This window comes from the organism of the source record quoted next, unplaced genomic scaffold, assembly GCF_019419815.1.
Source record: "Pyrus x bretschneideri cultivar Hongxiangsu unplaced genomic scaffold, Pyrus_bretschneideri_v1 Contig17, whole genome shotgun sequence".
NCBI classification, from domain to species: Eukaryota; Viridiplantae; Streptophyta; class Magnoliopsida; order Rosales; family Rosaceae; genus Pyrus; species Pyrus x bretschneideri.
This window is the reverse complement of record NW_025999468.1, coordinates 4,170,621-4,187,593: the sequence shown is the minus strand read 5'-3', so window position 1 is coordinate 4,187,593 and position 16,973 is coordinate 4,170,621. Positions and strand designations below refer to the sequence as shown.

Below are 16,973 nucleotides of genomic sequence, written 5' to 3'. Positions count from 1 at the left end.
AATTAAATTAATTTCACTGCGGATTTTAGTTAGAACCCAACATACACGTAAGACACTTGATCTGCGGGGAAAATTTTTAGGTGTACCGGGTACACCAAATTCTTTTGGTGTACCCTCACTCATTAGAATTTTTTTGGTGTACAAAAAGTGAGGGTGCACCAAATTTTTTTGGTGTACCCTCACCATTATGAGTGAGGGTACACCAAATTTTTTTGGTGTACCGGGTACACCGAAAAATTACTCGATCTGCGGAAACTAGCTCCTGTTGATTTACATTTCCGATTTTGTCTGTTTACTCCAGATGAGGGCATGTATAATCTCATATCACTTGGAACGATATAACTTTCGATCTGGTAGAATTATCCACCAACATTTCCTTAAAGTTTGAGAATGTAGCTGAATTGTTCAGATTTAAATAACAAAATGCCAAGTTTAAAATAATTTTCAACATTAAATAATTTTGTTACAATTTAGAAGAAAGATGGGGATTTGAATGGTTTCCCAATAAGTATTCTATTCTCACTTGTAATTTACTTGTAATTTATGAAACACCTAGCTATTGAGGTTTTGATTATATCCCAAAATCAACCAGTTACAAACAAACAACGGATTATAGACCGAGCAGTAAATACCAAATACCCTAAACTTAACCCAAAAAGTGGACAAAAACCCTAAAATTTGTAGAAGCACGTAGTTCAAGAGACTTTATTGGTGTTATCTCACTCGCATACATGAACACATAGTGTAATGTTATTCATACACTCGTTTTTGCTTCTTATATACTCATAATTTTTGTTTATAAAAGGTAATTTTGGTGAGAGGTCAAAGAATAGAAGAGAACATGAGAGGTAAAAATTTGATACAACGATAAAAAATAGAAGAGAGTATGAGAGGTAAAAAATTTGAGAGTCGTACATATAAAAACTTCGTTTTCTTGTTTTCCAAGGGCTTGAAAATTTAAGAAGAGAGCGAGACCCACACACAGACGCTACATACAACAATACAAATATACTCCTCTCTCTCTCTCTCTCTCTCTCTCTCTCTCTCTATCTCTCTACACTCTCTCTCATTTCTCCTTCGCTTTCAGTTTGGGGTTTCGCCTCTCTCTCTTCTAATCTCTCGACCTTCTCTTCTCTCTGCTCGGTACGGCCCTTCGTGTTTCGGATGTGTAGGCATACGTCGCCTCCGTCTCTCTGGTATTCATCTCCGCTCTCTTTCTCTCTGTATCTATCGCTGTATGTAGATACCTGATCTACTTTTTTCAATCAAGAATCGAAACTTATGGTTTCTCTCGTTTTAGGGATTTGTGGTTTACCCTAATCGCCGATTTCGTTCCTGTTTGCTTTTGATTTTTGTTTTCTTTTTGTGGGTTTTTATATTTTACTTTTCTGTTTTTGGTTTTGGGGGTTTGAAGTAGTTCGAAGTAGAGAAGCTGAGGTGAAATTATGACAACCCTAAGATCAAACTTGCCGTCGAGGATTCGGCAACTTCTTTCAGCCGACGGTCCCCTCGGTCCGTCCATCAAACTCGACTCCGAGCCAGTGAGTTTATCTCTCTCTCTCTCTCCCTCTCTCTCATATAGTTTAGTTTAAAATTTGGCATTCAGCTTGTTATGTGTATCGTGCAAATTTTTGTATTTGTGTTGATTTTTTTTATTTATTATAGTTCTTTAAACATTAGGGTTTTATCAGATTCATCAGGGTTATTAGAGATAGGCCCTTAGGTTTTCGCACGGCCTTGCCAAACGGACTTTAGGTTAAATTGTGTAGAGGTTGTATTGGGCCTGTAAGATGTGTTTTTGTAATTTTGGAATTAGTTATATACTTGGTTTTTGATAAAGTTACTTAAAGTTATGTATGGTTGTTTGGCTGCTGGTGTACAAGTGAACTTTCGATGCTTAAAGTTTCGTGTATAGGTTATCCACTAATCTACTACCTGCATTATACTGGGTCTAATCGGTGGATTACTTATTATAATTGTTAGTAGTAATAGTCTTATTCTTATAAAATAAGATGTGGTGGGACTCTTAGTTTCACGATCGTTTTTTTTTTTTAATTATTTTATTTTACATTTTGATATTTGATGACGAAGGACCGGCAGTATGTTTGTAATTTTTCTACTTCTCATTTTTCTGATCAGGTTTTTCTTATTTTTAGTTATATTATACCATCTTTATCCGGTCTAAGAAACATAGATACATTGTGTGGGATATGGACATAGTATGCTAGTGAGTATTCTGGTCCAGCAATATTTGAAAATACAGCAATATTTGAAAATACAGCACTGAATGTTAAGTGTCCTGTGGTTATGCAGTTCAATAATTAGAAATGCATTTTAATTATATGATAGTTAGAGCATTGGCAAGCTGCTTTATGCACTTGCTTCTCTGAAATTTGGAGAGTTTGGCAGGCTTCTTTATGCTAGTTTGAGTTTAGGGAGAGGAGACTGTTCTTTTCCCTTTGGCTGCCTTTTTTATTTACGATTGGCTCCAGTTGGTTTTGTGTGGTCCACCTGCCTTCCTTTCTGTAATTTCCTATATATATATATGTATGTATGTACGTACGTATGTCTCTTTATTAAAAAAATGGTAGTTAGAGCACGTTCTGTAATTAATGTGATTTACTGTTATATCTAAATACTATACTAGAGCGATTACATTGCAGTTTGGTATTTTATACTTTATAGTGAATTTTGGATACATGTTATTTCTTTTCCCAAGATATGGATATACCAGTCAAGAACCAGGTATATGTTGAGTGAGAAACAGTGCATTTGATCCATATCTGGTTGGAGTATGCCACCAAAACTATTTGTGCTACACAGGATCTCAAGTTAAATTGCCCAGTTGTTCCATGCCCCACTATGTTCTGTACATTTACGTTACATATCATGCTTAAGATGCACCACAAGTAGCTAGTATCAGACCCAAGTGTCTTCTATGAATTTTTGGACTTTGAACTTAAGAATGCTAGTGGTGTTATATGTTGCAGTTGATGCAAATAAATTGTGCACAGCATGAACTTAGGTGCTAATAAAAAGAATATGTTTGATTTCTAAAGAAGTCTATTTCTGTTTTTATGGAGATAATACAAATTTCTTCTAAACCCAAAGTTGCTAGTGATTCTATAAGTTCGATGCTTTCTTTATTTAATGTAAATAAGTTTTCTAGTTGTTAAAATTACTTTTTAGCTTTTTTTGGTTGTTCATATTCTTCTAATTTGATGCTTTCCTTTATTTTATTTACTGATCTTCCTCTTCTGTGTTTTCATTATTATTATTAGCTTCTTTTGTTGTTAGGTGGTAATTCCTTAAGCTCTGAATTGGATTTTTGTTTCCAGGATAAGATTCCACTGATGTCTATTTTAAAATTGAAAATTGACAGCGTGGCCATGATAAAATTTTGTTTTATATAAATATTCATTGATGTTAATAATCTGTGTATGGTATTGGAGTCATGTTCAGAGTTATATATCTTCCTTTTTAGGGTTGTGAAATTTCCTCTCCTTTGTTTGAGGATATTACTGATAGCTTTATCACCTAATGTTATACATAGCTTAGTTTCCTTCGACTACATTTTCTTCTGACTTTTTTGATATGTGATACCTTATGACTGCATTTCGTTTGTTTCAGCCTCCTAAGATCAAAGCCTTTATCAATAAGGTGATACAATGTCCGTTACAAGATATAGCAATACCTCTTTCCGGTTTCCGTTGGGAGTACAGTAAGGTTGTAGCATGCTGCTTTTCTTGGGTGAAACTTCTTAATATTTTTTTCTGTCACTAACATGTTGCTTTGACTTCAGGGTAATTTTCACCATTGGAGGCCGCTTTTTCTGCATTTTGATACATATTTCAAGACATACTTGTCTTGTAGAAATGATCTACTGTTGTCGGATAAAATCTTAGAAGATGATAGTCCGTTTCCAAAGCATGCAGTGCTACAAATCTTGAGAGTGATGCAAACAATTTTAGAAAACTGCAATAACAAGAGTTCATTTGATGGCTTAGAGGTATGTTTTCTTGGAGGATGAAAAATTGTGCTTTATTTTTTGGGTCTGATCTCTGCATTTACTTTTTGGGTCTGGTTTAGCAGCAGGTGTTATTACCATGTGTCATTTTAATATCAATATTTTACTTCTTTTTCAGCATTTCAAGCTCCTACTTGCATCAACGGATCCCGAGGTCCTTATAAATGCATTAGAAACTCTTTCCGCACTTGTGAAAATAAATCCCTCCAAGCTGCATGTCAGTGGGAAGATGATCGGTTGTGGTTCTGTAAACAGCTATCTCCTGTCTCTGGCACAGGGCTGGGGCAGCAAGGAAGAGGGATTGGGTTTATATTCATGTGTTATGGCAAATGAGACTAACCAAGACGACGGGCTCAATTTGTTCCCATCTGATGTAGAAAATGATTCTGACAAGTTGCAGTGCCGAATCGGTTCCACGCTCTATTTTGAATTGCATGGGAATGCCCAAAGTACAGAGGAGAGCTCTAGCAATGCAAATAATTCTTCGAGTTTGGGGGTTATAAACATTCCAGATTTGCATTTGCAAAAGGAGGATGATTTAAAGCTAATGAAACGATATATAGAAGAGTACAGGGTACCTTCTGAACTGCGGTTCTCACTGCTGACAAGAATCAGATATGCTCGTGCCTTCCGTTCTCCAAAAATATGTAGGCTGTACAGCAGGATTTGCCTTCTTGCATTTGTTGTGCTCGTTCAGTCTAGTGATGCCAGTGCAGAACTGAATTCCTTCTTTGCTAATGAGCCAGAGTTTACAAATGAATTAATCAGAATTGTGCGGTCCGAAGAATCGGTCTCTGGGACCATCAGAACGCAGGCAATGCTTGCCTTGGGTGCTCAGTTAGCTGCATATTCAGCGTCTCATGAGCGGGCACGAATCTTGAGTGTATCTAGTATCAGTTTTGCAGGGGGAAATCGTATGATACTCCTGAATGTGCTACAGAGAGCTGTTAGATCATTAAAAAATTCCAATGATCCAACTTCTCTTGCTTTTGTTGAAGCACTTCTTCAGTTCTATCTGCTCCATGTGGTTTCATCATCAGCTACAGGGAGTAATATTAGAGGGTCAGGCATGGTTCCAACATTCTTGCCTCTTTTGGAGGATTCTGACCCTTTGCATTTGCATCTAGTCTGTTTTGCTGTCAAAACTCTACAAAAGCTCATGGATTACAGTAGTTCAGCTGTGTCTCTGTTTAAAGAGTCGGGGGGAGTTGAGCTTTTGTCTCAGAGACTACAGATAGAGGTACACAGAGTTATTGGTTTGGCCGGCAATAATGATAACTCAGTGGTCATCGGAGAAAGCTCGAGATACAGTGACAACCAGCTGTACTCACAAAAGAGGCTCATTAAAGCTTCGTTGAAGGCACTTGGGTCTGCTACATATGCCGCTGGGAATTCCTCCAGAGTGCAACACTCCCATGACAGTTCTTTACCTGCAACTCTCTCTCTGATATTTGGGAATGTGGACAAATTTGGTGGTGACATTTATTACTCTGCAGTGACTGTTTTGAGTGAAACTATCCACAAAGACCCAACTTGCTTTTCTGCTTTGCATGAAATGGGTCTGCCAGATGCATTTATATCCTCAGTTTTAGCTGGAATTCTTCCCTCTGCAAAGGCTCTTACATGTGTACCTAACGGTCTTGGTGCTATTTGTCTTAATGCCAAAGGCTTGGAGGCTGTGAAGGAAAGTTTAGCATTACGCTTTCTTGTTGACATCTTCACGAGCAAGAAATATGTTACTGCAATGAATGAAGCTATTGTTCCTTTGGCAAATGCAGTGGAAGAGCTTTTGCGCCATGTATCTTCGCTGCGAAGCACTGGTGTTGATATCATCCTTGAGATAATTGATAAAATTGCTTCCTTCACTGACAGCCACAATACAGGGGCAGCAGGAAAGGCAAATGCGAGTACTGCAATGGAAATGGATTCTGAAGAGAGAGAAAATGAAGGTAGTTGCTGCCTGGTTGATTCTGTAGATTCAGCTGCAGATGGGATCGGTAATGAGCAGTTCATTCAATTATCCCTCTTTCATTTGATGATACTGGTCCACCGAACAATGGAGAATTCCGAAACATGTCGGTTGTTTGTCGAGAAGTCAGGAATTGATGCATTACTTAAGCTTCTTCTCCAACCTGCTATTGTACAATCATCCGATGGGATGTCTATTGCTTTGCACAGTACTATGGTTTTCAAGGGTTTTACTCAACATCACTCTGCTGCCCTTGCCCGTGCATTTTGCTCCTCCCTTGGGGACCACCTAAAGAAAGCTTTGTCTGGTTTTGGGGCGGTTTCAGGATCCTTTTTGCTGGAACCTAGGATGGCATCAGATGGTGGAATTTTTTCTTCTCTGTTTCTTGTTGAGTTCCTTTTGTTTATTGCTGCCTCAAAGGACAACCGCTGGGTAACTGCATTGCTTACGGAATTTGGAAATGGTAGCAAGGATGTTCTTGAAGATATAGGACATGTCCATCGTGAAGTTTTATGGCAGATTGCTCACTTAGAAGATACAAAATTGGACGTGGAGGATGATAATGCTGGTTCTACCAGTGAGTCACAACAGTCAGAAACAAATACAAGTGAAACTGAAGAGCAAAGGTTCAACTCTTTTAGGCAGTTCCTTGATCCATTGCTCAGAAGGAGGACTTCTGGGTGGAGCATTGAATCCCAGTTTCTGGACCTTATTAGCCTATACCGTGACCTTGGTCGCGCCACTAGTTCTCAACAAAGAACAAATTCTGATGGTCATTCAAATCTTCGGATTGGATCCAGTCATCAGTTCCATCATTCTGGGTCTTCTGATGCTGTTGGCCCTCTTAATAAAAAGGAGTATGACCAGCAGAGGTCATATTATACTTCTTGTTGTGACATGGTGAGATCACTTTCTTTTCACATTACCCATCTGTTTCAAGAGCTGGGGAAGGTCATGTCGGTACCTTCTCGTCGACGGGATGATATTGTGAATGTTTCTCCTGCTGCAAAATCTGTGGCTTCTACTTTTGCGTCCATTGCATTTGATCACTTGAACTTCGAAGGGCATGCTAATGCTTCTGAATCCAAGGCTTCCATATCAACAAAGTGTCGGTACTTTGGTAAAGTTATTGATTTCATTGATGTCAGTCTACTGGAGAGAGCTGATTCGTATAATGCTGTTTTGCTAAATTGCTTGTATGGTCATGGAGTTGTCCAGTCAGTTTTGAAGACATTTGTAGCTACCAGTGAATTGCTCTTCACAGTCAGGGCTCCTGCATCCCCCATGGAAACGGATGATGGGAATTCAAAGCAGGGTGAAAGGGAAGATATTGACCATTCATGGATTTATGGTCCTTTAGCTAGCTATGGTAAACTTATGGATCACCTGGTAACATCATCTTTCATTTTATCTCCATTCACTAAACACTTGCTAGCACAACCCCTGGCAAATGGAAATATTCCTTTCCCGCGTGATGCTGAGACCTTTGTAAAGGTCCTCCAGTCCATGGTGCTGAAGGCAATTCTTCCTCTTTGGACTCATCCTCAGTTTGTTGATTGTAGTTATGATTTTACTGGTACCGTTATTTCTATAATCAGGCATATATACTCTGGGGTTGAAGTGAAGAATGTTAGTAGCAGCAACACTACCCGTATTACTGGCCCTCCTCCTAATGAGACAACTATTTCAATGATTGTGGAGATGGGCTTTACCAGGTCTAGGGCCGAAGAAGCTCTGAGGCAAGTTGGATCAAATAGTGTGGAGTTGGCAATGGAGTGGTTGTTTTCCCATCAAGAGGAGGCTGAAGAAGACAATGAACTTGCTCGCGCACTTGCTATGTCTTTGGGTAATGAATCAGACACTAAGGAAGCTGTTGCAAATGACAATGCTCAGCAGCTTGAAGAAGAGATGGTCCAACTTCCTCCTGTTGAGGAGTTGTTATCTACATGCGCAAAGCTTCTGCAGATGAAGGAACCTCTAGCTTTTCCAGTTCGAGACCTGCTAGTAATGATATGCTCCCAAAATGATGGTCAATATCGGCCTAATATAATCTCTTTCATTGTTGAGCAGATTAAAGAATCTAGTTTGAGTTTTGACAGTGGGAACAGTACTTTGCTATCTGCTCTTTTTCACGTTCTTGCTTTAATTCTTCAAGAAGACGCAATTGCACGTGAACTTGCCTCGAAGAATGGTCTTGTGAAAGTTGTATCAGATCTACTCTTCCAGTGGGATTCTGGTTCAGTTGGCAGGGAGAAACGTGAAGTTCCAAGGTGGGTAACAACAGCTTTTCTTGCTGTCGATCGGTTGTTGCAGGTGGATCAAAAACTGAACCCTGAAATTGTAGAGCAGTTGAAGAAGGATAGTGTCAGTAGCCACCAAACACCACTTAGCATTGATGAGGACAAGCAAAATAAGTTGCAGTCTGCATTGGGATTATCTTCAAAGCATATTGAAATGAAAGAGCAGAAGAGGCTTATTGAGATAGCTTGTTCTTGCATCAGGAACCAGCTTCCTTCTGAAACAATGCATGCTGTTCTGCAGCTTTGCTCTACTCTCACAAAAACTCATGCTGTTGCTGTTCAATTTCTTGATGTCGGGGGTTTAAGTTTACTGCTTTCTTTGCCGACAAGTTGCCTCTTTCCTGGGTTTGACAATATTGCTGCTACCATTATCCGTCATGTTCTGGAAGATCCTCAAACTCTTCAGCAGGCAATGGAATTTGAGATAAGGCACAGCCTTGTGGCAGCTGCCAACAGGCATTCTAATGGTAGGGTATCTCCCCGCAATTTTCTATTAAGTTTAAGTTCTGCAATTTCTCGTGATCCGGTGATATTTATGCGTGCTGCTCAGTCTATTTGTCAAGTTGAGATGGTTGGTGAAAGGCCTTGCATTGTTTTGCTGAAAGATCGCGAGAAAGATAAAAGCAAGGAAAAGGAAAAAGAGAAGGATAAATCTTTGGATAAAGACAAAACACTAATGGCTGATAGTAAAGCTGCTCTGGGTAATATAAATTCAGTAGCTTCTGGCAATGGACATGGCAAGGTTCCTGATTCAAATTCAAAGAGTGCAAAAGTTCATCGAAAATACCCCCAGAGTTTTGTCTCTGTGATTGAGCTTCTTCTGGATTCTGTGTGTACTTATGTCCCGCTGACTAAGGATAATGTTGTCACTGATGCACCACCTTCAAATGACATGGATATTGATGTTGCTGCTATTAAAGGGAAGGGTAAAGCAATTGCTTCAGTGTCTGAAGATAACGAAACTTGTACCCAAGAAGCTCCTGCATCTCTTGCAAAGGTTGTGTTTGTTTTGAAGCTTCTAACTGAGATCTTATCGATGTATGCTTCGTCTGCGCATGTTCTGCTTCGGAAAGATGCTGAAATTAGCAGTTGCAGGGCCCCCAGTCAAAAGGGTCCTACTGCTGTATGCACTGGTGGAATATTTAACCATGTTCTTCATAAGTTTCTTCCATATTCACGCAGTGCCAAGAAGGAAAAGAAAGTTGATGGTGACTGGAGGCACAAATTAGCAAGTAGGGCTAGCCAGTTTTTAGTTGCATCCTGTGTTCGTTCTTCTGAGGCAAGGAAGAGAGTATTTACTGAGATCAGTTTAATATTTAATGACTTTGTAGAATCATGCAATGGTTTCCGGCCACCTAACAACGAAATACAAGCTTTTTGTGACCTACTTAATGATGTTCTGGCTGCCCGTACTCCTACAGGTTCGTACATTTCTGCAGAAGCTTCTGTCACTTTTATAGATGTTGGTCTGATTGGGGCATTGACTCGAACTCTCCAAATGCTGGACTTGGACCATGCTGACTCACCTAAAGTTGTTACTGGTCTTCTCAAAGCTCTTGAGTTGGTAACCAAAGAACATGTTCATTCTGCTGACTCAAATTCTGGTAAGGATGACAATTCTACCAAACCTCCTGATCATAATCAAGCTGGAACGACAGACAATATTGTTGAGAGATCCCAATCTATGGAAACACCATCCCAGTCCCACCATGATTCTGGTACAGCTGAGCCCATTGAGTCTTATAACGCGGTCCAATCTTTTGGTGGTTCTGTGGCTGTGACTGATGATATGGAACATGACCAAGATCTCGATGGAGGTTTTGCTCCTGCAAATGAAGATGAATATATGCATGAAAATTCGGAGGAAACAAGGGGTCTTGAAAATGGTATTGATACTATGGGTATACGGTTTGAAATTCAACCTCACGAGCAAGAGAATCTTGATGATGACGACGACGACGATGAAGATATGTCTGAGGATGATGCAGATGAAGTAGACGATGACGAAGATGATGACGATGAGGAGCATAATGATCTGGAAGATGACGTGCATCACCTACCACATCCTGACACTGACCAAGATGATCATGAGATTGAAGATGATGAGTTTGATGAGGAAGTATTAGAGGAAGATGATGAAGAAGATGACGATGAGGAGGATGGAGTCATACTGAGGCTGGAGGAGGGCATAAATGGGATTAATGTTTTTGACCGTATTGAAGTTTTTGGTAGAGATCCTGGTTTTCCTAATGAAGGACGGCAGGTGATGCCAGTTGAAGTTTTTGGTTCTAGACGTCAAGGGCGCACTACTTCTATTTACAGTCTTCTGGGAAGAACTGGCGAGAATGCCACTCCATCAAGGCATCCTCTTCTGGTTGGACCGTTGTCTCTATCGTCAGCCCCGCCTAGACAATCAGGTAAATAAGTTTAAATGCTTTTGATGTGCCTTCTTGTATTTGATATATTATTTTGTTAATTCTCTTCTATGATGGTGTGTTCCTGGCTTCCAGAGAATACCCGTGATATGGTGTTACCAGATTTAAACTCGGAGGTCACTTCGTCAAGATTGGATAATATTTTCCGTTCATTGAGGAATGGGCGTCATGGACATCGACTGAACTTGTGGATGGATGATAACCAGCAAGGTGGTGGATCAAATCCAAGTTCAGTGCCACAAGGACTTGAGGATTTGCTTGTGTCCCAATTAAGGCGACCGATGGCTGACAAGACATCTGAAGAGAATAATACAAAAGCGGTGGATTCTCAGAACACAGCTGAAGCTTTAGAGTTACAAGAACCACAAACAGGTGTCAGGCCTGAAATTCCGGTTGAGAACAATGTCACTATTGAAAGTGGAAGCCTGCCCCCTCCTGAGACAACTGATGACTCTGGAAATGCTGATTTGAGACCAACTACAGTGAGCGAATCTCTACAATCAATGGACATGTCTAGCATGCATCCACAGTCCGTTCAGATGCAGTTCGAACCCAATGATGCAGCTGTGAGGGATGTAGAAGCTGTGAGCCAAGAAAGTGGTGGAAGTGGAGCAACTTTAGGGGAGAGCCTTCGTAGCCTTGATGTTGAAATTGGGAGTGCTGATGGTCATGATGATGGAGCAGAGAGGCAAGGTTCTTCTGATCGAATGCCACTGGGTGATTCACAGGCAACTCGAGCAAGAAGAACAAATGTATCTTCCGGGAATTCTGCCACTGTCAGTGCAAGAGATGTTTCTCTACATAGTGTAACAGAAGTTTCTGAAAATTCTAGCCGTGAGGCAGATCAGGAGGGTCCAGCAGCAGAACAGCAACTTAACAGTGATGCCGGTTCTGGTGCTATTGACCCTGCTTTCTTGGATGCCCTTCCTGAGGAGTTGCGTGCTGAAGTTCTCTCGGCACAGCAGGGTCAAGCAGCTCCACAGTCAAATGCTGAGCCACAAAATGCTGGAGATATTGATCCGGAATTCCTTGCCGCCCTTCCTCCTGATATCAGAGCAGAAGTTTTAGCCCAACAGCAAGCTCAAAGGCTACATCAGTCTCAGGAACTCGAAGGTCAACCAGTTGAAATGGACACAGTCTCAATAATTGCAACATTTCCTTCAGAGTTGCGTGAAGAAGTACGTTGTTCAGGTTCATTGTGTTGTGTTAAATTAATAATCAAATGTGTAATTCAATTTGTAATAATTTGTTCTTGGTTTGTGTGCTCAGGTTCTCTTGACTTCATCTGATGCTATACTTGCCAATCTTACCCCTGCACTAGTTGCGGAGGCAAACCTGTTACGTGAAAGATTTGCCCATCGTTATAATCGTAACCTGTTTGGTATGTATCCGAGAAACCGTAGGGGTGAGACTTCTAGACCAGGTGAAGGCATTGGATCTAGCCTGGACAGGATTGGGGGAAGCATTGCCTCACGTAGATCAATTGGTGCCAAGGTAGTTGAAGCCGAAGGCACTCCATTAGTTGACACAGAAGCTTTGCATGCAATGATTAGGGTTCTTCGTATTTTTCAGGTAGTATATGAGTGTAATAGTATTTATTCATTTTTATTTTTATTTTCCTAACTGGAAACTGATGGTCACAATTTTGCAGCCGCTGTATAAAGGTCAGCTGCAGAAGCTTCTGTTGAACTTATGTGCTCATAATGAAACCCGAAATTCTCTTGTGAAAATTCTCATGGACATGCTAATGCTTGATACAAGAAAGTCTGTTGACCACTCAAGTGCTTCTGAGCCCCCGTATCGGCTTTATGCTTGCCAGAGTAATGTGATTTGTTCACGCACTCAATCTGGTAAGATCTCCTTATGGTTTATTCATTTGAGATATGTGCTAATACTTCTCAGTTAATGCATGTTAGTCAGTCAAGTAGTATTCAGGGATGGCATAGAGTATAACGGATTATACCATAGCAGCTAATTAGATCATCGATTCTAACATTGTCTGATACTCTATAGGTGTTCCACCATTGTTATCTCGGCGCATTCTTGAAACTCTGACTTATTTGGCTCGACATCATCCTAATGTGGCCAAGATTTTGCTTCACTTTTCTGCCCCACACGAACCAGATAATATTGATCAGGGACGTGGCAAAGCTGTGATGGTTGTTGAAGAGACTGGATCAAATAAGAGTCATCAGGAAGGATATTCGTCAATTGCTTTGCTTTTGAACCTTTTGAATCAACCCCTTTACTTATTCAGAAGTATAGCTCATCTTGAACAGGTGAAAATCTTGCTTGGTTATTATTTAGTTTTTGAAGGGAGGGACTTGTACTGTTCTGTGAAACTGCAGTAATGCGGACTTACTTTCATCCGTAAATTCTTTTTACAGCTTCTTAACTTACTGGAGGTCATCATTGATAACGCTGAAAGGAAATCATCCGTCAAATCTGGGGTTGGGGTTTCTGTTTCTGAGCAACCTTCTGCCCCTCAAATCTCGACTGCAGATGCAGAGATGAATACAGAATCTGGTGGTGCTGCTGTTGTGGTTGATATGTCAGATAAGGTTGTTGATTCCTCAAAACCAACAACTTCTGGTGTTGATAGCAAATGTGAAACTGCTAGTGTTCTGCTTAACCTTCCGCAAGAAGAACTTCGCCTCCTATGCTCACTGCTTGCACGAGAAGGGTATGGAAATGATAACTTTTCTTTTTCTGTAGCTTAATTGTTTAATTACCAAGAATGTTTCACTTCTTTTCTTATCTTTTTTTTTTTCTTTCTCAAAGTATACTGCCCTTGTTATTGGAAAGGGGCTGCTTTATAGTTAGTGTTAGGGTGTTTGGGAGATGGCTGTCTTTTGTCTGTTGTGTTTGGGGTGGTACTGGACTACTCTCTTTGTTCTTCTCGCTTTTTTTTTTTTATGAAATGATTCGTCTTTTTTTCAAGAAGAACAACGTATTAATTAAAACTATATTCCTGGAGATACTTGGATTGTCTTATCCTGCCTCATCGTTGTAACACTTATGTTGATTACTAGGCTATAGGCTTATGTAAATTGCAGTTACGCATATCTTGGATGTTGACAGATTTTATTTTCAACCCAGATTGTCAGATAATGCATATACTCTTGTAGCGGAGGTAATGAAAAAGTTGGTGGCAATCGTTCCTACCCATTCAAACCTGTTTATTACTGAGCTAGCAGAGGCTGTTAGAAATTTGACTAGAGCTGCTATGAATGAGTTGCACACATTTGGTGAAACAGTGACAGCACTCCTCAGTACCATGTCTTCTGTTGGAGCTGCAATCTTAAGAGTTCTGCAGGCATTAAGTTCCCTTGTTGCTTCTCTGATGGAGAAAGAGAAGGACACACAGATTCTTGCAGAAAAGGAGCATAGTCTTTCTCTTTCTCAGGTTTGGGACATAAATGCGGCTTTGGAACCTTTGTGGCTGGAGCTGAGCACTTGCATAAGTAAGATAGAGAGCTATTCAGATTCTGCCCCTGATACGATGACTTCATATAGAGCTTCTACATCTAAGCCATCTGGTGTAATTCCTCCTCTGCCTGCTGGCACCCAGAACATCTTACCATACATAGAATCTTTCTTTGTGGTGTCTGAGAAATTGCATCCTGGGCAGCCAGGCCCTGGTAATGACTTTGGTGTTGCTGCAGTTTCTGAGGTTGAAGATGCCAGTACATCTGCTGGCCATCAGAAAACCTCAGGTTCCTTTTTGAAAGTTGATGAAAAGCATGTTGCTTTTCTGAAGTTCTCAGAGAAACATAGGAAATTGCTAAATGCTTTTATTCGTCAAAATCCTGGTTTGCTAGAAAAGTCTTTCTCACTCATGCTGAAGGTTCCACGCATTATCGATTTCGACAACAAGCGTGCTCACTTCAGATCGAAAATAAAGCATCTGCATGATCACCATCATAGTCCTTTGAGAATTTCAGTAAGAAGAGCATACATTCTCGAAGATTCATATAACCAGCTTCGCATGCGATCAACTGAAGATTTGAAGGGGAGATTGACGGTTCACTTTCAAGGAGAGGAAGGTATTGATGCAGGTGGGCTTACTAGAGAATGGTACCAGTTGTTGTCCAGGGTTATTTTTGACAAGGGAGCACTACTATTTACAACTGTGGGCAATGAATCAACATTTCAGCCGAATCCCAACTCTGTTTACCAAACAGAACATCTTTCATATTTCAAGTTTGTTGGGCGAGTGGTGAGTACAAGAGTTGTTTAGTTGCTCTTGTTGGATTGAGTTGTTTTGCTAGAAGTTCATTCTGACGTGTATTTTACAGGTTGGAAAAGCACTATTTGACGGCCAGTTATTGGATGTTCATTTTACTCGATCTTTCTACAAGCATATTTTGGGGGCAAAGGTCACTTATCATGATATAGAGGCCATCGATCCCGATTACTTTAAAAACCTCAAGTGGATGCTTGAGGTATGTAGAAAACTAGCAAATTTCCTACATTCTCTCACACACTCACTTTCACTTTCTCGCTTTCATTTTTTATCAAGTTATTGACCCTCTCCAACTCTTTCCTTGGCCATCCTTTTACAGAATGATATTAGCGATGTACTGGACCTTACTTTCAGCATTGATGCTGACGAGGAAAAGCTGATATTATATGAAAGGACAGAAGTAATGAATTTTTCCCGTTACCCTGATGGATTAAATATTCTGTTTTAAGGACTTAATTTGTTTACACTAAGTTTGTTGAGTATAATGCAGGTAACAGACTATGAACTGATTCCTGGTGGCCGGAACATTAAAGTTACGGAAGAAAACAAGCACCAATATGTTGATTTAGTTGCGGAGCATCGGTTAACAACTGCTATTCGTCCTCAGATAACTGCTTTTATGGAAGGATTCACTGATCTAATTGCCAAGGAATTAATATCCATTTTTAACGATAAGGAACTGGAACTTTTGATCAGTGGGCTTCCGGATATTGATTGTGAGTTCCCCTGTCAACCCTTATTCCCCTCTTCTGTACCTTTAAATTTCAGGGCATGCATTCTCATAAAGATTTCTTTTACCATGCATTTCAGTGGATGACATGAGGGCAAATACCGAATATTCTGGATACAGCCCCGCATCTCCTGTCATTCAGTGGTTTTGGGAGGTTGCCCAAGGTTTTAGCAAGGAGGATAAAGCCCGTCTATTACAGTTTGTGACTGGCACCTCTAAGGTATTAGTTTGCACTTGTTTTCTTTGTTTACTCTAGAACTGGGATATAATTGAGAAGACATTGATAAATTTATTACTGCTTCATTTCCCCCCCTTTTTTTTAAGTCGTACCTTAGAAATGTTTAGAAACCGGCATGGGAATTAAAAAATGGGGTTGTGATATTTAAGTGGTTATACTCGCGGCATGGCAAAATCTTAACATGTGGAAAGGTTTTTAAATGCATGGGTCTGTTTTAGCATGTATTCGGTCTAAGTTGAATTGTTTCTGTATCCGTTGCTAGTGATGTCTTGTTTTCTTATTACACGACTTCCATTTACATTCGACATAATTTGGTGACGTATTATTTTTTTGTGTGGTCAATTCGGAGATGTATTATTGTATGTACTGTATTTGTTGCATGAGATGTGGTCTGAGCATTGCTGCTTTATATTGTTCAGGTGCCTTTAGAAGGTTTTAGTGCACTTCAAGGGATCTCGGGCTCACAGAAATTTCAAATACACAAGGCGTACGGAAGCGCGGATCACTTGCCATCCGCACATACTTGGTAACTTAGACTCTCATGTCATATTTTCTCCGTTATCTGTTTGAGTTATCAGATGCCGTTTGAAACTACGTTTTTCAGTTCTCTCTTGGCCTCCAAATCGAGTTTATTCAATCGCGAGCGCGCAGCTTATTAAAGAAATTTACTTATTTGTGCAGCTTCAACCAGTTGGATCTACCGGAGTATCCCTCTAAACAACATCTGGAGGAGAGATTGCTTCTTGCGATTCACGAGGCAAACGAAGGATTTGGATTTGGTTAAAGAGCCTCGTTGTTTAAGTTGTGGCCACTGTAGATAATATCAATCTTTGTTAAAAGTTGTCAAGTGGAAAGGGAAGTGGTAAATGGTCGTATGAGATGCTGGGTTTTTCTCGATACATTATAAACTGTACAGTCGGTCGTTTCTTTTTCGCAATGAAAAGCGCTTGTGGCAGTTATTTTTTGCCATCTCGCTTTCACTCGTCATTTTAATGTTCAATCACTGTTTGTTTGAAGCCCCTGACACG

The 16,973-nt window shown here is 40.2% G+C and overlaps 1 protein-coding gene across 2 annotated transcripts; it reads left to right on the top strand.

Annotated features, from left to right (window-relative positions):
• Positions 1 to 1,036: 1,036 nt before the first annotated feature.
• On the top strand, positions 1,037 to 16,932 carry LOC125475970 (E3 ubiquitin-protein ligase UPL2-like). 2 transcript variants are annotated; one of them, XM_048581495.1, is made up of 17 exons: positions 1,037 to 1,196; positions 1,418 to 1,541; positions 3,631 to 3,726; positions 3,803 to 4,009; positions 4,146 to 10,713; positions 10,807 to 11,909; positions 12,001 to 12,303; positions 12,383 to 12,581; positions 12,745 to 13,010; positions 13,119 to 13,414; positions 13,831 to 14,950; positions 15,030 to 15,176; positions 15,297 to 15,377; positions 15,468 to 15,693; positions 15,788 to 15,927; positions 16,365 to 16,471; positions 16,627 to 16,932. In XM_048581495.1, exons 2-17 carry the CDS (start codon positions 1,446 to 1,448, stop codon positions 16,727 to 16,729), a joined length of 11,058 nt encoding a protein of 3,685 aa, XP_048437452.1. In that variant the 5' UTR covers positions 1,037 to 1,196; positions 1,418 to 1,445; the 3' UTR covers positions 16,730 to 16,932. The 2 variants fall into 2 exon arrangements, with proteins under 2 accessions (XP_048437452.1, XP_048437451.1); XM_048581494.1 differs by having other exon boundaries at positions 1,039 to 1,196; positions 1,415 to 1,541.
• Positions 16,933 to 16,973: the final 41 nt, after the last annotated feature.